The sequence below is a fragment of the Phaethon aethereus genome, assembly GCF_964289735.1.
Source record: "Phaethon aethereus genome assembly, chromosome: 2".
Lineage (NCBI taxonomy): Eukaryota > Metazoa > Chordata > Aves > Phaethontiformes > Phaethontidae > Phaethon > Phaethon aethereus.
The window spans coordinates 102485811-102508030 of NC_138582.1; the positions used below are offsets into that span (position 1 = coordinate 102485811).

The 22220-nt window shown below is 36.7% G+C and overlaps 1 protein-coding gene across 1 annotated transcript in view; it reads left to right on the plus strand.

Annotated features, from left to right (window-relative positions):
• Positions 1-22220, plus strand: part of CDKAL1 (CDKAL1 threonylcarbamoyladenosine tRNA methylthiotransferase) — a 448747-nt gene that overhangs the window by 189001 nt on the left and 237526 nt on the right. Inside the window, exon 7 of the mRNA XM_082014683.1 lies at positions 15777-15880. Within this exon, the coding sequence (XP_081870809.1) occupies positions 15777-15880 (104 nt within the window). The remainder of the gene's footprint in view (positions 1-15776; positions 15881-22220) is intronic.

The following is a 22220-nucleotide window of genomic DNA, read 5'->3' on the forward strand; positions in this document are numbered from 1 at the left end:
AAATGTCTAGTGGTTTTTGTTTTCACTGAGTGTGAGTCATGTATACCATATAATGTTGCTTTGCTTCTGAAGTTTAATCATTTTGTAGAAGGTAAATGGAGTCTCCACATTGTAACTTGGTATTAGGCTGAAAGCTGCAGCTGGGGAATGTTTACTGAAGGGTTTATTTAGTCATTCACATTCCTGTGTTCCAACAGTTTTAGATCATTTGTTAAAGAGCTTAAAGAACTCCCTTTACTATTGGTGTAGAGGGTTTTTTTTTCCTGCAAGTTAGGGTTTTTTATCTGATTTTTTTATTATTATTATTATTTTCCCTCTCCAAAACTATACATGTTACTTTACCAAATAGCAGGTATGGGTAAAATAGTATACTGATTTAAGATAACTAGTCAAATACAGATTGGAACTTTTGTCTTTTGTTTTAGGAATAATTCTTTAGTACAATAAAACATAATAACTTCGGAGATTTTGTTTTTAATTTACCACTTAAATTGGGAATAGTCTAAATGAAAGTTTTAAGTAAGAGAGAAAATGTTACTAAAGGTTAAATTATTTGTGTAGCTATCAATATCTTTAGGAAAGTTCAGCTGTGTAGTTCAGCACTGTTTAATGAATTAACTTACAGTTCTGTACTTCACAATAATATAGTGATGTCTGTTCACCTAGCACACTATAAACATTTAAATAACCTTAATGTCTCCACTAGGCTTGTCTATTTTGCGTGAGCAGAAGGCGTAAGATATTGTTGTGCTTATTGGCTTCTATCTGCAGCTTGTAGGGAAATAGTAGGTTTGCAAGGGAGTCTTGCTGTATCTGCAGCTATCTCAGAAGTGTTTCCTGGACTCCCAAGTTTAGAAATACATATATGTGAAAGCACCGATGTAATACAGAACTTCTAAGTGCTGTTTAGTTCCTATCCTTGTTCGTATAGGTCCCCTTCTTATATAAATGTTCCCCTCATGCACTAGGCATACATCCCTTGCACCCGTACTGAGAGCCAAGCTAGTGCAGATGCTTTATAAACAGCTAATACCTAACATATGCATTCTATGCAATTCAGACAACTGTTGACCTTATTGCAGAGATTATAATGGGAATTTTAATCATTAAACTTAAACTAGGCCCTACTCCTATATTACCAATTCATTCTAGCAGCTTATGTACTCTAACACTGCTGCTTCTTTGAGTGGAAGTACAGTGAGGAGGCATAGTTTGTAGTGTTAAAGTCAAATATGGGAGTGAATTCTTAATAAAATAACTGTGTGACTCTTAATAAAATATCAGTCACTAAAAAGAACAGGAAGTTTTTAAGGTGCTATAAAATTATTTTGAAAAATGGAACTAGGTGTGAAGTGATGGTGCTTGCTGTGAGGTATTTTTTAGATGCTGTGTTTCTGTGGTGGTAAAAGGGACAGTCTGAAGGACTGTGTTTTACTATGGTATCTTCATTCTTATTTCATGTTCAGAAGAGGAGATATTATGATAGCTATGGATTAGATGTCACTTTCTTGTCTTCTGTTCTCTAAATACAGTTAGTTTGTACACAACTTTTATCTAAACTGTCTTAAGTATCAAAAATGCTTTCTATTGGGGGTGCAGAATGGCTGGATGAGATAAGCATATGAGTATATAATTAATGAAGGTAAAATAAGCACATTTTAAGCAGGACTTTTTCTTAGAGCTTGTAGCTGAAAACTTCAGTTTGAACGTACATTGTTCAAAATTTCAAAACTGTTTGTGGTTGGAAAAATGCCTCAATCTGCCAACTGAGTTTCAAATTCTATAAAAATAAGGATATTCTTGCTGCAAAATGGTGCACAGGCTGTAGTGTTCTCTGATGTTGTATGAAAACAGTGCTGAAATGCAACCAACCAAAGCAGGTCTGTGTGTTTGTATATTTGTGTAAGAAGAAATGCATCTTTGAGAGAATAAGACTTGCTCTCTGACAAGTAAACAAATACTGGGAATGGATTTTTTTTTTTTAGTGCTAACCTTTTTTGTTCCATTAGCTAGACTTCAGATTTACTGGGTGTTTGTGTTTCTTACAAAGCCATTTTCCTTTTAAGATACACAGCTGCATAGATTGATACAGTTTATTATACCTTCTGCAAAATAAGAAAGAATAAGACTTGCTATTCTTTATGACTTCAGTAAAATGAATTTAATACATAATGCTTACAAGACTTAGGTGGGAAGATATTCTTGGCAAAGCAGTGGGTACCTGATTTTTATATATTCTTTTAAATGGCACTTACTGTTAATTAATGCCTTATAAAGTTAATATTGCTATACCTAACTCCACTTCGAGCTCTGGTATCTGCTGTCTTCCTACTCTTCGTTCTTTAGGAGTATCTAGGGTTTCTTAGGTACATGTTGACTATTTTGTGAATATTGACGACTGTTACATGTTGAATTATTTTCTTATGCAATCAATATGTGGATAAAAGTAGTGGTCCCTTTTGAAATGGAATTGTGAAAGTAATACCATAAATACTCAGTAAATACAGACGCTTTTTATGTTATGGCTTCATTCAAATGAATGGCTTCATCTTCCAAAGGGAATAACGCTCTTCTGAAAGGTGAAACATAAAGAGAGACTTATCTCCATTGAGTCTAGTGAGACTGAAAATGTGGATTCTATAGTTTGTGTAAACTACCTTAGACATGAGCACACATAACAGCTTATTTCACGTCTGTTCTTTGAGGGACTTTTCTTTGTTGTTTACACAGTACATACAGGTTTCCCCCATCAATTTATTTTACATGCGATGCAGGTGTGTTTGCAGAAGAGTGTTGAGGGTTAAGTGAATTTGCAAGTTTAAATGTGGTCAGATATAATTCATAACAAAACTGACAAATTTCACCTTTTTTTGGCAAGACTTTTTTTATGTTTTGGGTTGATTTGAACATTTCAAAGAAATACGGAGAAGCACTAATATACTCCTCTTGGGACTAAACTACAGGCTTTGTGCAGTTACTACCTGTATGACTCTATATGAAGCTTCAAGGCATATTGACTAATGTTGTACAAAGGTGAAGGGTGGCAGGAAACAAAGTGCAATTTTAAATGGCAATTCATGACTCCATGGACGTGGAAAAATGCGTATACACCCAATTTCTCAATGTCCAGTGTGTGGATACAGTGCCCCTTCCCTGAATTCTTTATCCTGTGGAGGAACATGATGGAAGTTGGAAACCTAATTTGCACAGAACTGATATCTCTTTTGTCATCTCTACAATCAGTGTGTTTTAATTTTTTTCTTTTCTGTGAACTCTTGGCTGGCTGTAGCTCTAATAGCATGCTTGGGAATGTCTTGTTCATGACTGGCTACTGGCTATCTGCTCCAAAAAATCTGCTGTACTTGTTTCTCTGTCAGTGCTACCCCTCAGAGTGCTGTGGGGTAACAGCTTATACTTACGGACAGCATGTGACTATCACGTTAATATCACACTAAATGTATTTGATAACAAATGGAAAAAAAACATTATTAAATGTTGATACTGTTTGTGTTATCTTTTATGTAATGTTCTTCTCTAGTTCTCCTTGTGCAGGCCAGGCTTGATCCTTCTCTGCATTGATTTCTCATCTTCCAGCTTTTCTCCCCCCTGTAGTTGAACCTAAGCTTCCTGTGGTATTGGAAGCATGCTGTGGTTCTCGTCTGTGTATGTCTCACTTATGTGTGTGTACACTTATCTGTGTAGGCATACGTAATCCTGGAGCAGAGTAAGTCTTTGGGCTCTAGAAAGGAATAGTGGTGGTGTTGGGTTCCAGCATCTCAAAGAGGTGAGATCAGCTGTGGTGCAGCCTGTTCCAGTACCTGACCACTGTCATGGTAAAATACTTTCTTCATTCTATTTGCAGTTTCCTGTATTACAACTTGTGTCCATTTCTTCTAATCCCGTGACCTTGAACCTCCAAGAACAGCCTGGCTGTGTCTTCACTGTCTGCTCCCATTAGCTGTTTGTAGACAGCAGTAAGATCTCCTCATCCTAACAATGAATCAGCCTGTTCTGTCAGCCTTGTGTGCCATGTGGCTGAGCCCCCTAAATCATCTTGGTGGCCCTCCTGTCTACTTGTTTGTTACTTTATGTCAACGTCTGCCTTGTTCCAGGGAGCTCAAAACTGGACACAGCACTACAGATGCAGTCTCACAACTGCCAGAGGGCACTAATAATTTCAATCTGTTGGTTTCATTCTTGAGAGTACAGTCCAGTTGCACAGTACAGTGTACTTGACCTTCTCAGCTATTAAGGGCATACTGCTGACATGTGCCGTTGGGATCCAGGTGGGCCACAAAAGTCCTTGTCTGCAAAGCTGCTTTCTAGCCAGTCAATTCCTTCCCCGCCTGCACTTTTGCCTGGGGTTACTTTATCATGATGCAGGACTTCTTACTTGCTGTTGTTGAACTTCGTAAGGTTCCTGTTACCACATTTTTCCAAGGTGTTGATATTCCTCTGAATAGCAACCCTGCCCTCCAGCATGTAAACTGCTCCCCCCACCTCCAGCTTGAGATTTGCTGAACATGCATTACATCCCTCCACTTATGTTGTTAATAAAGTCAGGAAATAATAGGCCCCACCATCAGTCCCTGAGGAACACCAATACTAACCAGCCACAGTTAGACTTTGCACTGCTGACCACAACCCAGCAGTCCAGCCAGTTTGTAACCCACCTTGTTGTCCACTTACTCAGGGCATATCATGGCAATACGGCTTTAAGGATTCGATGGGAGACTGTGGCAAAGGCCTGTCTAAAATCAAGATATATGACATCCTCAGCCTGCCCCTTCCCACAGGGCCAGTCACCTCTGTGTAGAAGGCAAGGTCAGGTCACATCTTTTGCTTCAGACAACTCAGCCTTACAAGGAAAATGTCATTTTAACCCGCGTTTATGAAAGCAAACAAATATCTTATAGTATGATGTCATCAACCTTATTTGTGAAAGCATTTCTGCGGGGAAGTTGTTGGGTGGTACCTACTGAATGAAACAATAATGTTCCTTGCTGTGTTGGCTTGTTGGATCGGTTCAACAGCCCATGTGCAGCCATTGCAAAACCTCCATCATCCAAAAGGTTGGGTCTTTTTAAGAACTTTCTTAAAGTAGAAAAACTGTTTCAAGTCAGCTATTGCAAAGATAATGTTGTAGCCAAATGTGGCTGTGGAAATATGAAGAAAAATTCCATGTAAGCGTTGACTAAGGCCTGTAAACAACTGAATTGCTGAGCTACTTTGTGTTTTGTCTGTCCATTCTTTTTTATTGTTAAGTCTTGCTTTTCATGACTAGAGCTGCCTCTTGTGTATTTTCCAGCCTGTAATGTCTAGAAGGCTGTTTAGATCCTGAATCCCCAAGGGGTTCTGTGGCCTGTTTCTAATGCTCTGATTTGTGCATTAAGTGCTTTAGTCATGGTCTTTCTGATTTTCTTTTAAATGACTGACCATATGAATTACAGTGGATGTGACTTAAAAAAAAAAAAAATTATCTACTTAAGTCTAACCAGATAAAAACTGGTTGTCTGCCTGTGCTTTAAAAAAAAAAGGAGGAAGCTAGCAAGTTACGGAGTTACGGTTTCTGTCAGAGCTGGCAGCAGCTGAACTGGAAAAGTTTCATACTCACCATGGACTCGAGTGGTTAAAGAGGAAATCAAAGCATACAAACATCAGCCAGCTAGCTTGGAAGAAAGTCAAACCATTCCAGTCACTGGAACATGAGGACACCACAGGCGTGTTACAAGCACAAGCAGCAGTGAATGCAGGAGAACAGGAAAAAGTTAAGAAAATGGCAGGGGGAAAAAAAAAGTAAAATAGGAGAAAAGAGATGAGGAATCATTAGAAGGGGACAATTTTAGAGAAGTAATGCAGATGGAGAAGTTAAGGATCATTAGTTTAATAACAAAAGGCTACTGTTTCCTGTTTATCTGCACTGTTGCTATGGTTTTAAATTATGTAAAAGATATTTAAATGTATTTAAACTATAACATGATAAATAATGAAAAGAAAATAATTTATAAATGTTAGTTTGCCTAATTATTCAAATTAGTTTCTGTAATTATTCAAAAGTAAGTACCTCAACTTGCATTTTCTTTAAGAGGACTGTAAGAGGTACATGGGCAGTAAGGAAGACTTGTCCATGAAGATAATCTGACTGAATGAGCTCTATAACTGTGTAAAGGGGATTAATTTGCTTTTGAAAAGCCCCTTGGAGACTCTTAAAGGCAAACATGAGGCCCCTGGTTTAAATTTCTATTTTTAAATGAAATCAGTCATTGGTTTCTTATAAGAATGGTTCTGTAAATCAATCCATTAAATTGCTTGGAAAATCTCAGACAATTTAGGATTGGGCAATTATGTTGAAATGTGTGGTGGTCTTTCATTTTCAGTTGACGAAGTAATACATAACAAAGAGTATGTACTTGAAACATGCATGTCTCTTTACTCATGCACATACACTTTTTTTCAGCAAGACTAGCCAGCTTATCACAAGACACAGATGACATTTAAGTGCAACAGCATAGTATTAATTGTAGATAATGCTTAGATGCTTGTCCACATTGGCACTTTTAACATTTCTACTGCTGCCACAACCAGAAGGATATTCTGGGGCAGAAAGATTTGTGTGGACACAATCATTGGGAGGGATTCTTTCTAGATTATAAATGGTGAGTTTGTTTTTATTATGCACTTATTTCCATTATTTTACCCAGACAATTCAGATCCACTTTCCCACAGACATTTTACAAATACTTTTTTGGCAATTGGTCTGATGGCAATCTCAGATAAATTCTAAATTAAGCCTGGTAATTTCAGCACTGCTGAAATGGGATTTTTTTATTATTTTTTTCCCCTCCAGGATGTTTTGACCAGTACAAAAACAATACCTTTTATCCCAAGAATCTGTGTGGTACCTGCTGTGTGTTACAGAATTAACTGCAGCCTAACGTTTCCTGTGAGATTTCATCACTCTAAAAGGGTCTGTCCCAAAAGCCATTCAGGAAGTAAAAACAATAGCTCTTATCACAGGCAGTGGTCTACTTTTCAACCATGTTTTCTGTGTGGGTGATTCAGGAGCTGCTAATGTTGTGAAGATGCATGGTAAATGGAATGGATTGCTTCTAGAAAGACACTTGACTCCCCTCACCCTACTCTTTCCACTTGTGGAGGTCTGCTTCATTCCTGAAACAGAATTTTAAATGTTCTCATTGTGTCCCACCCCCACGTAGAAATCAGAGTTTTAATTTAATCCTTAGTATTTTGTTAAAAAAACTTTGAAAGATGAATTTTTTAAAGCTTTGTAACTTGTTCATTACTAACAGTTAGGTTTTGCAGCACATTCTGTATATGTTATGCAAAGTCATCTGCCCCCAGTAGTTTTTTTTAATAAAAGTATACTATTTGATGCTTTAAATACTGAGGCATTTGTCAATTCGCAGCTGTCTAAAACGTTATAAATGAAAGCAAGTCTCCTATAATTCTGTCCTCAGAGGTTGTTTTCCAATCACTGCTGTTCATTAAGAAGGATCGGAGGATAATTGCTTATGCGTGCTGAAATAGTGATTTTGGGGTATTCTGCCACTGTGTGTCTGGGACTAGGTGTGAGCAGATTTCTAAGAAAGTATCTTTTCTGTCTAGGGTTTTTCTGTCATAACTCTTTATTTCTACCCCCTTCATTACTGCTATTTGACTGAGACCAGTCATCTTCAAAATATTTTTGATCTTTATGAAGTGTTGAAAGAATTGATTACTTGTAGTTGCAATGCCATGTTATTTGCTGCTCTGCGCAACCACACAGCCTAATTTATCTACCTGTACTTTCAGCTGAGTCACTTTCTTGATATTAATGACTGTCATGATCTACCCCCAAAGTTGTGATCTGTGTGGCCAAGCAGCTGTTTGGAAATGCTTCTAAAATAATTTATGTCTCCATGAATCATACAGCTTTAGTTTGAATTGCAGAGAAAAAATAATTGCAGTTTCCAGTAAGCATCTAGCACTGCACCATTTTGGGTCAGGGTGGGGAACACACATCTATGCAGCTTAGCAATGGAACTTTTTACCTTGTAATATCCATTTAGAATGCCTGAATGAATTAATGCAAACAATTGCAAAACTGTGTAGGCAGAATAATTAATCAAGAAGTTCTTTAGACAAAAACTAAGAAGTGCCACTGATGCACTTGATTTTGCTGATGTTAAATCATTGGCCTTAAAGTGAGTAAGTTGAATGTACAATTATATAACTACATAGCTGTGACCTTTGAATCACCTGCACTTGACTGTAAGAATTCAGTTTCGCAAAATGCAAATATTTAAAGTACAAAAATCATATTACAGCTTATCAAACTAACTGAGCTGCCTTCTCTCCAAATTCCTCTTGGTTAGTAACTAGTGAGACATTACTAAATAAAACACTGGCTTCAAATAGGTTGCAGTATTAAAAAACAGCATCCTGTAGTTACATCCTACTTTGAGAAAAATCTGTGCAGTCCCATACACTGTATAGTGTTTCTTGAAAGGTCATCCTATTCTCTCCTAAAATTTCTTTGAGAGGCTTTTTCATTTTAAGTTGTCATTGCACTTGCAGAGCAGTTTCTACAATAGTTGGCTACAAAGATAATCCTGTTTTTATCATATAGAAAACATTGTAACATCGAGTGGATCTATATATAGTTCCTGTGGCTTGTGTCCAAGCTCAGTCTGAGCAAGCTCGGATACTACAAACAGTATTTCTGTAATAATGTGGGTTGTTGCTTAGACTAATTAGCCTTGATTAGAAATAGCTTGCCACTGTTTCAAAAGTATTTTAAATCCTGACTCTTTTTAAAGTGAAAACAAACTCCCATGCCCCAGATTTTTACAGGAAATTATCTTCCCAGTCATAGTGAGTTGAAAGCTTGTAAAATGTGCAAACTTCAAGCAAAGAACAGTTTCCTGAAAACAAGTCAGACATATTAGGCATGTTTTCTTTTCTGTAAACTACTTTATTGCTGATCCATTGCAGCTAAGTTTGATGGAATTTAGAAATTTTGGAAGTACAAAGTAGCATTTATTGAGGTAAAATACTAAGAAATATTCATGGTATATAACTCTCTAAATATAGTATGATATTTAACTTCAAATGTAGTATAAATGCTGTTGTTAGGTTTACAGAACTTTGTATCTGAAGGAGAAAAATATTTGTAGAATTCTACTAGCTCTTCTGTGGTAAGTTGTGATTAGTATCCATTACCTTTTCATCTGCTGGGAGTATATATTTCTGCTATTTCTTTTGTTCAGTCAAGCCTGCAAAGGGAGTTTTCTCTTTACTCACACTACAGAGCATTTTTATCAAAATTACATTTGATAGAAACTCTAAAAGTATCTTACAAAAGCCTAAATCTCTTCTGTAAACTGTAATTTGAAAGAAGCAAATAATTCTTCCCTTTGAGGAAAACCCCAGTTTACTAATACAAAATATTCTTTGGATGGAATTATTGAGGCCACCTAAGGAAGCCTGCTGGTAGGTGCAGAGAGGTGATCTGGGTGAGCAATCTTTCTATATTTGTACTGATGTGATGTTCCAGTGACGTTAGGGGCATTGCACTACTGGCAGATTTTTTTTTTTTAATAAGGCAAACTTCATAAAAATCTTGAATTTGTACAAATAGTCAGATCTTGTAAGGATGGATATTAGTGTTTAGACTAAATTGTGATTAATGATATTTTTATTTCTGCAAATTTCTAATTTGGGAGAGGACCACCTTAGGACTGGTTTCTGGTTGGTTTTCTGTAGGGTTTTTTTACCAGCTTATTAAGCTGATACCAAGCAAGGATTTACTGGATTTTTCAGGAAACTAAGGGGGCAATACACACCACACCCACCCACCCCCTCTTCCCCAAAATTAACCACCTGCAGGGTTCTTGTGTAATATGACACTGTTGCAGCTATTCAGCTCTCCCATCTTGCTCACAGATGTCTGGTCTTGGTCAATCACATTAAATGTGAGTGACTAGCACACTAATGGCACACCACAGCCTGGAACTGAGCTGTTTCCTGATCCTTGAATGAAAGTTGTTTTATACTTTTCATATCTGAGGGTGTAATCCTGTCTTCACTAAACTTAGTGGCACAAGTCCCGTTAAGAGGAACCAGGATTTTGCTCCTCAAGTTTGTACTCTCATTCTCATCTGCTGCTGAAATCCACTGATTAGTCCCACTGAAGGAAAGTCTGTATTTGTCTGCTGTGTCATAAGTATTCTTACTCATAATTAGTTTCATCTGTAAGGGGCAGCCTTTCATGTTAAGTGTGTGTTTTATGAGGAATATTACTGTTTTGAAAAAGAAGAGTTTGCTTAATATAATGCACAACATGAGCACATACTAGCTGAACACAAACTGGCTCTTTCGTTATGTCTATGACAAAATTTCAGGCGCTTGACCCAAATGTTGATGACGTTCAGTTTGATAACAGGTTCAAAAAGTTTTTAATTAGCCACATGGCAGTAATTTATCTGTGGATAATATTTTACCTTGCTGTGAAGTAGTTCTGTGTATTGGATACATAACTGATTAAAGTTTAATTATTCAAAGCAAAAGGTTAATACTTCCAAGTACCTGAATCAGTTTAGTATGTTGGAAGACCAGGATCTGGTGTTCTGTGTTCTGGAATCACTACAGAATTTAACCAAAACGTGCTGGTAAATACAAACACAATGACCATTAATAATTGTTTCTATAAATGTCTGCAATTTCTTTATGCAAAAAAGCTTTGACCTGTATTAATACAAACTGGTGTTTACAAACCAACTTTAAATGCTTGAAGAAGGCTTCCAGTTTAAGACAAACCAAAATACTGTATTGCATCTACTAGCATGTTGGCTTTTTAGTGCCATATGTTTAAACTTTAGCTGTAATAAAGGTTGATTTTTTTTTTTTTTTTTTTTAAGGAGAGCTTTACCTACTGGGCTGGTTTTAGATGATCCACTTGCTGGTGAATGTGGCTTAGCAAGAGGCAATGCTCAGATTCTCAGACTTCCTAACAGCCTTTTTCCACTTGATTGCCTGTGGTCTGAGTATGTGGCAATATGGACGTATGAATAATTTGTTGTGCTGGAAACTTGGAGTAGAGGCTGACTTACTAAGGAAAAAACCTTATGGATGCTTTCTTACACTTATGATTTGATTTAAATTTATATTTTCAATAATAGATAATTCTCAAATCTATGAAAAGTGGTTAATGCAGCATTTTTACAAGTATGTGAAAACTGCATCCTTTTGTTGGTCAGCTATAGCCCCAAAGATTATTCTTTTCCCAGGTTGAAATTAACAAATATGGTACAAATAGGATTTAAAAGTTTTTGTCTCTTTTGGTTTGCTTTCTAAAATTGATCATTTTCTATGTTACAATGAAGTCTTTCTCATTTCAGTTTTGTTATATAATCTCTTTAAGTACAAAAAAAACCCCAAACCTAAGTTATTTAGGAATTCCACAGTATTTTTATTTTATAGTAGGAATAAGTTAATTGGTGCAGCAAAACTTGGAAAAAAAATCTGCCTTCAGATGCCAACTTTCAACTCCTACCCCAAAATAAATCAGCAAACACCCTGAAGTTGTGTTCAAAGAGCGTAGTAATAAAGCTCTTGAAAACAATTCCACATAAGACTGTGCATATTTGGAGAATAGCTTCCCTGTCCTTCTTCCGGCTTCTTGCTGCACATTTCCATTCTCTCTTTGTGACGAAGTTTATTGTAGTACCAGAAAAAAAATGCTGTTACCATATCTTTTCAGGTAGCCCGGGACTTACTTTAAAGAATATTTGCCCAGAAAGCAACTCTGAAGATGCAGGAGAAACGAGTTTACTAGAAGCTAGGCCTTGTGGGAAAGGAACATTGATTGAAGATATGAAACTTATCCTCAAGGTTTAGAGATTAATAATTTCAGTATTTAGTACTGTTTCTTAGTACTTAGTACTCTTACTATTTAGTACTCTTGCTGTAGAGCTTTTCAAATACTACTGCCGAAATACAGAGCAAAATACATAGTAAGAAATATATATGACTTAAGCCTAAATTATAAGGAGAAAAGAGGAAGAGGTAACATGCTATTTTTTATTAATATAGTATACATGAACTTCTATGATAAGGAAACAGAAAAATTCTATGTAAATAGTATAATCCTTTTTACTGTACATTGATACTAGTTTAGATTTTGGCTCTAGTTAGATACATTACACAGGAATAAATTTAGAATTTTTTTAAATAACACACTAAAATTACAGTTTTTATTATGATTAAGTGACATCTTGAAGGTGGTCTGCAAAAAGCATTGCTTTCGTGCAAGGTTGCACTTCAAGATAACAAAAAATTGGTAATAAACTTTGAAACTCAAACTTGTACGCTAAATTTGTAATAAGTCAGCCTTTGCCAATTGAAGTAACTTAAAAATTGGTAGTGTTCAGGTATTTTTCTTTGCAAATCCTAGCTTAAATTTGAGTTTAATAAGTTTACTTCATCCCAAGTAATAAAATCTTGATGCATCCCTTTGTTACTGATGGGTGACAAAATTCTCTTTCATGGCAGAAGGGCTGGTGTTAGAGAGTCATGGGGCAGGATTGTTGCAAGTTATGTCTCTTCTTGATAACCTGAGAAAATTTACAAAATAGCTGGTAATGTTATTTTGTTTGGAGCAACAAAGATTAGTACGAATATTATGAATGTAAACCACACCTTTGTGTGTAGGTTGTAAAAGAATGGACATGTCCACTACGAAACTGATTTTATGTTTCCTTGAAATGAAAGCAAAATTAAAAAAAAACCCAACCCAAAACACCAAACCCAAACTTCAGAACTAAAAAACCTCCAAACAAACAAACGAAAAACACACCACCACCACTCCCCAACCAAACCAAATCCGTTGGTCAACCTGTATTATGACAAGTATTTATTTTTCTTTACTCTCTCTACTCCTCTCTTCACTCTTTTCTCATGAACGTGACTATCTAACTGCAGAGGCTTTCCATCTGCAGTGCTGGAAGAGCTGTGGTGAAGGCTGACTTAGTGCTCCAGCTGCCTTCCCCAGCGGCTGCGGTGCAGGAGCTGGTGTCTGGCGCTAGCGATCTCGCCAGCGGGCCGGCGCCTGTGAAGGCGGGCTTCGACTGGGTTGCCAGTGAGGTGCCCCGGGAAAGGTACAGCAGTTCGCCTGCGGTGTTTTGCCATCCCAGCATCTTCTCCGAGCGCTTTGCCGGCCCGGGTATGGGCGCTGGCAGCGGGGGGCTGCAGGGGCCTCTGGGAGGAGAGGCTAGGGCTGCCCTGTGCTGGTCGCAGCCGGTTCCAGCCGGCTCCAGCTGGCTGGGGGCGGGATATGTGTAGAAGACTCTGGAGTGAACTTAAGCCTGGGAGAAAGGGGAGGAAAGGTGTTGTTTAAACGTTTGTCTCTGTTTCCTGCTACCTGAATTTGTAATTAAGTTCTCACTTTAGCCGGCGATGTTTTAATTTTCCCTGAGTTGAGTCTGTTTTGCCCGTTCGTCGGCGATCTCCCCCTCTATCTGGACCTGTGAGCTCCCTTGTTCCCCTTCTGCCTGTTTGCTGCCCTTGTCCCGACACACCACAGTTAGCCCCCACCGACACACCACGCCCAGCTACTGAAGGCAAGTTTAGTACCGCTCTTTAGGACGTGATGGTGTGCCTTGCCGATCCGTAACTCTGCTTTTGTGTGGAAGAAAGCGGGCTTAGCTTAGTGACGATGTAGAGGGGGAGTGTGGCAACGGGCTGCCTGGGTGGGAGCCTGCTTAGAAATGAAGCCTTGGGTTGAATGGAGAGTTGTGCCTTAAAAACAAACAAAACAAAGAAAAAAAGAAAAAGGAGACATGCTTTGTATGAATTGAAGGAGTTTGAAGGAGACATCAGTGGGAAGCAGGAAGAGAAATGAGTACCCCCTGGGCTGTGAGGGAAAGCCCTTTGTGGCATGTTTTAGGTGGCCAGTGACGTAGTAGAAAACATTTTAGTTTCCTAAATGCGTTACACAGAGAAAGTATAAACCAGTATCTGTTTATAATCTCTTGATTCCAAATGCTACTCTTAAACTTGCTTTAGATCTTGTGCAATGAAAGGCTTTTGATTTGCAGAAGAAAGGTGAGACACATGAAAATGATTTCACATCTGATGAACAGGTTGTCTTTGGGTGGGATTGAATGACTTATTTGGAGCAGGTTGTAAAGGTTCAGATTTAGGTCTTTTTTTTCTATTTTTAATAGGTGATTATATTTTACTGAGTGGCACCTTGTTTCATATACATTTTTAGTTGTTAATGTAGTTCTTAATTGCAGCAATGAGACTGTTCTATTAAGCAAGTGTATTTTAGTTTTGTCATCTAAAAAGGACAATAAAATCTGATGTTTTGGTCTGATAGGCAGGAAAAATAATTTATTTAAGATAATACACAATTTACAACATCCAGTCTAGCAGAGAGAAACATGAACTATCTAGATGTCCTCTGGCAGAAAGTGAGATTTGGTTGGTGGAGAAAGTCTTGAGGCCAAGGTGATGTGCAGGGGCAGGAGGGCACCTAAGAAAACGTTCTATGCAATGTTCTGCACTTCCTGATTCTCTGCTTGTGCAAACAAGGTGTTCACTAACATGTGAGGGGAATCTTTTGTGAAGGAAAACCATTAGAGTTTGCAAAGCAGTAATTACCTACTCAAGGAGCTGTCAGACATTGTAATAGAAGACAAGTAGTAAAGTAGTAAACACAGTCTTGTAGCTGGTGACTTCTTTGAAACCACCTGGTGCTATTATTGCTTTTTCATTACGGTTTTCAAAGTTCTAGTAATACTCCTGTATTACCAACCAGATGCCTTATTATATTGAAGCTGTGGTGCTTTGATGGTGAAAATGGGCAGAATTTAAGATGTTCTGGTAACCATGAACAAAAGAAATATATATAATTGTGTTTTTTTCATTTTTTGGGGTTTTTTAGAGGTTTAAATGCTTTAGCCTATAAAAAGCTATAGGGCAATATTGGCTTTAAAAAGGGGAGAAGGGGAAAAAAGGTGCAACAAGCTTATTTTAGTGTTCTGCTTATTACATTCATGGCATTAGTAGGATCCAAAGGCTAAACCAACAAAAACATGCAACAAGTGGTAGGTTTTTTTGTGTTTGTTTTGATCTTTCCATCCTTTTACTTTGAATTAATCTGCCTTTACTACATTGTCAGGTAAAGTAGAAGCATTTACATTGTTCTTTCATTTTCTTATAGGAGATTTTCATTAGCTTCCCAATCTTTTGTGTCAAGTTGTCTTTATAGTTGGTGATTCTGTCATCATTATGTTATTTGTTTTGTTTATATAAGCTAAATGAAAGAAGGAAAAATTAACTCAAATGTGTTTTTCAAGAATACACACTATTTTAACATCTCCTTTTAGTCTTTCAGGATTTTTTTTTCCTTTATTTCCTTGTTCAGGTTGGATTTTTTTAATGTAATAACAGGATTGGAAGCCTGGAGATTCATCTGTAGTAACAAATAATTAACACTATTGTAGCTTTTTAAAAATATGTAAATACCCACTCTTGGATTTTGTGTATGGTTTTCACTGATCATTTTTTCATCCTTATGGGTTGTAAGATGTGAAAAACACTTTAAAATAGGAGGGCAAAACACTTTTCAAACTACTTTATTGTTTTTAAAACAGAATACTACTATCTTCTGGTCATAGATACAAAAGCTCATTTTTCTAGATGTACTTAATACAGCTCTGCATATAGAGGCTTTCTTGGCTAGAAACTGAGTATTTTCATTTTCTAAACAGGTGTCTCAATGCATGTACCTACTGCAAAACTAAGCATGCCAGAGGAGATCTAGCAAGTTATCCAATTGAAGAACTAGTGGACAGAGCCAAACAGTCTTTTCAAGGTAAGGGGTTTTATCCCTACAATAAAAGTCAGTCTCTGAAGTGTACCAGGCCTTATTTTCACATGTAATGATCATGATACAATACGGTTCTATTACAGTAATTGGTGTTCTTAATAGGCGTAACTGTGTCTGGTGGTGCCTTTGCGGTAGAAAGCCATGCTTTCATTATGTTGTGTGCTGCTCTTTGCAAAATGTAGTCTTACCGTAAGGAGCATTTCATTTTGACTTCAGGCTTGCTGAAATGAAGTTATGTGCAAGCATTTTGTTGGGATGATGGGGAAATTGTAATTTTTGGTCATTTTACTCTATCTCTGGTTTCTTAAAGGGGAAGACAGTAACTTTTTTCACTCAATGTTAAAAGCAAATTTCATAAACCTCCCTAGGATTCTCAAAGCCCTGTTTAAGGATACATTGCTCTTTCTGGTAATGGATTTCCTGGAGGAGTTCTTGGATGTTTCTGAGCGCCATACAAAGCTTGTCACCTTTTAAGTTCAGTAGTTTGACTGGATCCCTGTGACATTACAAATATACATCAAAAGTTTTTCCTGCAGTACAGTACTCTGTGCCAGTATCTGCCTAAAACTCTAGTATGTCTGGTAGTTATGATAGCTTTACTGTACCTTTGTATTTGTTCTTTATATCTGAACTTTGCCTGCATTTCATATAGGTTTCTGAATAATGTGCAGTATTCATTTCTGATGCAATCTCTGTGAAGGCAGAGGTGGCGTTTTTTGTGTTTGTGTGCCATGTTGAAGGATTAAACATATATTTAAAAAATACTAAAGTAATTCAGGTGTAGCATCTCCTTCCATCTTTGTATCAAACACTTTGAATCAAAAGTAGAGCAGTAAGTACAACATGTGATGTCACATCCTTTGTGCATGTACAAGCAGTACATGCATTGGATTTCGCTTATGGCTCCGAGTTCTAGTAAGAAGTAGGTCTGCAGTGATTCAATGTGTTTTTAAATTCGTCCTTATTTAGGGATCCATAGCGAACCTTGTTTAGGTCAGTGATGAACTTTTGGCTATTCCTATCAGTAATATGCAAGGTATAGTCCTTTTACTAATCAAAGCCCACGTTTGCAAATTCTGCGTTCTACATTATCTGCACAGAAAGTTCTCACTTAAGCTTGTAATTGCCTTTTGCTTTTGTTAAAAGCCAAGCTCCTCTCTTTTCTTCCATGAAGCTTATGTAGAATTGCCACAAAATTTCTCCTACTGCTTAGATTTGTACAATTAATGCTGTTGTTGCTGTGAATGGGATTCTCTGTTATGATGGACAGGAATCCTGTCATCTCAGATTTCTTGTTTTAGTAGGACAAGTTTCTAAAACCTGTATGCATATTATGAAATGGTCAGTATTTATGTATAAATACACTTATTCTGGTGCAGAAGCAGTTCAGGAAACACGTTTCAGAAAGCTGGAAGTTTTCAGTAGTGCAAGATGGGTGATTTTGAAATCAGTAAGCAGTCACTATGGGAGAAAAGCTGCCATTTGATGGTTATGGTGGTTATTATGCAGTAATTACCAGACAGAAGTAAATGCTTGGTGATAGCAAGACATGTAAGTAGGAAAGGAACAGTGTATTCTTTGCCTTTCATCCAGGTGTAACTCTGAAATACTTTGAGTAGCTTAAGAAGAGTGTTATTCTGGTAGCGCTATACAGCTGTTGAAATGTTCTAAAGAAACTTTGAAAGATTTAGCAAGGGAATATGACAAGACAAGATATGGGTAACACCGTCAGGATTATTGTCTTACTTAGGTTAACTATCTAAATTTTATTTAGATTTATTGTATATATGGAAAGAAAAAAATTTGGACTTGTCTGTCCTGTTACAGTTGTATTTTCATGCCATAAAGTGCACATTAAATTAACATAAAGATGTATTTACTTGATATAACAAGAAAGAACACTCTTGAGTTCTGTTTGTCTTTGCAGACAATAAATGTGAAACTTTGGAAAGTATTTTGAACTTCAAGTATTCTACATTTGTACTGAAAATTCAGTAATCCACTTCATCTGTTGTATTGTGGCCTTTATTATAAATATTGACTCTTTCAAAATAACTTGATTTCTAATGGAAAAACTTGCCCTTAAGCTATTGTTTTGAAATTTCTTGAAGAAACGCTATGACATGTCTCACATGCAGGCATCTCCAGGGAATTCTATTCTTGTTTGGCCTTACACTCTTTGTTAGAGGACATAAGGGAAGAAGCAAGTACTGAGCTGTAAAATGATAGGCTTTGCCTCTAGCTTTCACATACCTAGAAACAAGCATGAAATAGTCAGATACTTAGTTTGCAGTGTATGGAGAATTTATTACTGCCAGCTTGCTGCAGCTGGGCTGCAGAAACTCTTCATCAATCCAGTGAAAGACTTAAGTAATTATTAGAGTTCTTGCTGAGTTACTGAGCCACAATCACTTCTGTTTTCTCAGAAGATGTGTTGCTGATGCTCTAGTGAAAAATACAGATAGGTACGGAAGCGTGATGAAAAGTTTTTCCACTTTGGACTTATTCATGGGAGAACTGAGGTGTCTTAGAAGAACAGCAGCAAAACAATATGTGATGATTTTGTATAACTGCATGATCCAGTCATGTGAGAAAAGGGACACTGGTAGTGTTTGCAGTGGTTTGTATGTATATATTCTTACAGTACACAGCTTGATAGGCCCCAAAGGTGGGATGTTTCAATTGTGGAACGCACTGAAAATTCATTAGAAGAGCTGCATTTAAGGATGTCTTGTTACAGGTCCTTAAATTTCAGTGCCAAAAAGCTCTCTAAAATGCTTTATTCAGGTGATTGTACTTTGACAGGATTGCAGTTGGCATCTAGAAATGATATTTCTAGCAGCCTGCCAGAACAGGCTTTAGTGTTGTGATCAGATACTCCTGATTTTATTTAAGTCACTTCTGTACTGCAGCCTCTGAGTAGGATGTCTCTACATAGGAGGTATTTCCAAGCTGCAGTATATGCTGCATTACTTGGCTGCAAGCTATTTCAAGTACTCAGTGGAGCAGTCCTGGACTCCTAATGGTATGGTATATAATAATATCTGTGTGGCAGCAGCTGTAAGATGGTGTCCAACAGTTACCACATTTTATGTTTGTCTCCAAGATTACTTCTAAAGGTTTTCGAAGCTCATAGGCTTTTTAGTAAAAATTTAGCTGTGACTTTAGTTACTGTTTTTTGAGAGTTTTGCATACTTTGTGTAGGTAAGAAGGTACTTATTTCAGTGTACGTTAGGGTCCAAACCTTTATCTTTTTGGTCTATATTATAGTTTTGTAAAACAAAATTTAATACTCTGCTGAGAGTAGTAACTAGATGACAGCAGATGACAAAGCTGTAATAATTTACATGTGTGTTCAGATTACTTGTATAAGCATCAACTTGACTTAAATCAACTGATTAAAAAGAGATGATTGAAATAATCATGACTGAACAGATACTAGCCTATATCTTGTACTTTTCCAACCTCTGAAATAAACAGCTTCCCCTTCCCCTTCCCCTCAATAATGCATTGGTCTAAGTGTTAAAACGTGCTGAAATTGAGTTTGTTTGCATACTTTGTGTGGGTTTATGTCTCCTGTCTGACCTTCATAGCAGTTTTGAAGTTGACTGACATCAACTTTAATTCACAACATTTCTTTAACAAAATAATCTATCTGAAGTTAAAAGTAGACTATTGAGGTTTTTGCTTCTTAAATGTTTTTGTCTGTAAATTTCAACTTTTAGTAAGTCGTATCTTTTTTTACATGGACAGCCTTGTCAAATCACATTATATAACAGACTTCTGTAAGACAGCTAGTAAAAGAAATACTGCGAAATATAGTAAAGTGGTCTCTGAGTATAGAACAAATGTCTACTGTAAGGATGTTTATGCAAAGAGGTTTTCTACAGCTGATAGTACAGCACTTGCTTTGTGTCATCAATTTAGTAGTATGGGTTTTTTCAAGATTTTCCATATAATGCTCAGTGCTGCATTTTAGGAAATTGCATTTGCAGTTATGAAAGCACTCTTTCTTTTCCTTCCAAAAGCTACTTTATGTATAGCAACGTGTTTTTGCTTAGTGTATGAAGTGGAAGGCTGAGGTAGCTACCATTGGTTAAGAGTGTTCCAAGGAGACACAAAGTTAAATGAGCCTGTGCTTTGAATGTTGTGTGGAGTTTGGCTAAACTGCAAGACTTTAAATTGATTTTTTTTTGGTTTTTTTTTTTAATAATGGGACTTTAGTGACCATAAATAGATATACAACTGATAACGCTACCTGGTGATTTGTAAACTCTGCACATTGTGTCTTTCTGGGCAAACATAGCACTTTATATTGTCAACAATATTCGCTGGTTCAGCAAACAAACTTAAAAATATAAATAGTTTTATGGAATTCTGTTACTTCATTCTAGTTCAGAATGAAAATATTCTGCATGTACCAGTACAAAATTACACTTCTTTAGCATTGCATGCCTGCTGCAGATGGCCGGGAATGTACTGCTATTAAAATATACACTGTATAATTACTACTATATTAGCTTACTTTATAGTAGCAACCAGGGAGCTCAAATGAAAGTCAAGTCCTGTTGGGATACATTGTTCTCGTATCCTCAAGCTATGTGGAACAATTGCTTCTGGATGAATAATTGCAGTGGGAAAATAGAAATTATTTTTATTCAATTATTTGCATGGTGGTTCACTGGTGTGCATGGTGTTGAATTCTGAATAACACTTCTGTTTAGGAAGTCTTGGACAAAATATAGCATTACAAAGCAGAGGAGCTACCTAAACAAAGGTTCTGAGTCTTGACTTTCATTAGTTGTCTTTAGCAATTATCCCTACATTTTGAAGTGTTGAGAGTTTAAAGAAGATCAATGTTAAATATTTCTCTCTCTACAAGTATACTATAAACAGATGTTTATACGTAATGATAAGGATTGATTTCATATAACATTACTGGTTTCCAGAGCGTTTCACATCACTGTGAACTTTGCAATGGATCTCTGGTTTTAGTAGTTCTGATGAGGTGCTGCCAAGACATTCTGCTGTATTAATTGGTAATTGTTTTTCTTCTTGCACCACCAGCAGGAAGTTCTCTGTATATTTTTAGAGCACCTGCCATTCATGAAAGGACAAATACTAATTTCTGTTGGAGTTATGCTTGAAAATATTGGAAACTCCCTGAAATTGAGTCTGTGCTGTATGGTTCGAATGTATAGTTAAAGACTATGACTGTATTGTAAGGATAGATTGGGATGTGCTGTATTTGGGAAAGAAAGGGGAAAAAAAATTGTCATTATATTGTTAAATACCAAAAAAACCTAAACTATATCATGTTAATGGCAGACAATTAATCAATTAGTTGAATTAGATGGACATGTCTTTTGGAAGTATTGTTTTGCTGTTGTTTTGTTTTTTTTTTAAATTCAGTTGTCATTTGGAAAGATTGGGAAATTTGCTTTTTATAGAACTGAAATATGTTTGCTTGGTTGTTCTCAGAATAAAAGGGTTTGTTGCATTGTGGATTGTATTAAATATTTAGATCAATTTGAATGTTTTGGTTTTGAGAGTACCTGTTGGCTTTTAAAATATAGCTCAACTCCGAAACCAAACATAACATTTGAGTAGGGTGATTTTTTTTTTTAAAGGGAATGGTTTAATATGAAAGCTGTTTACAGGAAACATTTCACTTTCCATGTGAAATATTTCACTATTTTGAAATTTTGTTAATTTTAAAAATTTTTCTTTCCTCTTGGAAGTCTGATGATTTCAGAACAGAATTAATGCTTGTTTCCCAAAAGCTGTATGCTAAACTTTGGTGAATGTCTGTTTCGGTTGAGAAAAAACAGCTTTAAAAAAGCGAAATTTTTAGTATTTACCACTCATTGCTCAGGGCACCATAGCAAAAAGTTGTGTATAATATTAAGAAAGTTCAGCTCAAGGCACTTTTTCCTGCTGTGTCCTTTTAGCAAAAACAAAGAAAAGATAAATGCAGGTTTTACCTGTAAATGCAGACCAGAGCTTGGGAGTGAGAAAGCAAATGTTAGTACGCTTTAAAAACCTCCAAAATGGGTTGCAAAAGCCAAACAAAATTTCCTTATAATGTGAATGTCAGGAAGAAAGATGAAACTTTGGTGCTGGCTGGCTGTTTCTCGAGTTCTCCCATACTTAAGTCATACCATGCATTACCCCATAGAAACTCAGAAGGAAAAAAACCGCCCTTCTCAATATGTGCTACAAAATGATATGCTGGAGGTGTAGCGTATATTGGTTTTGACTTGCTCTCCTTTAGCAGCCAGAATGACCTTGTAAGAGTATGACTATAATTGGTTTTAAACTGTCT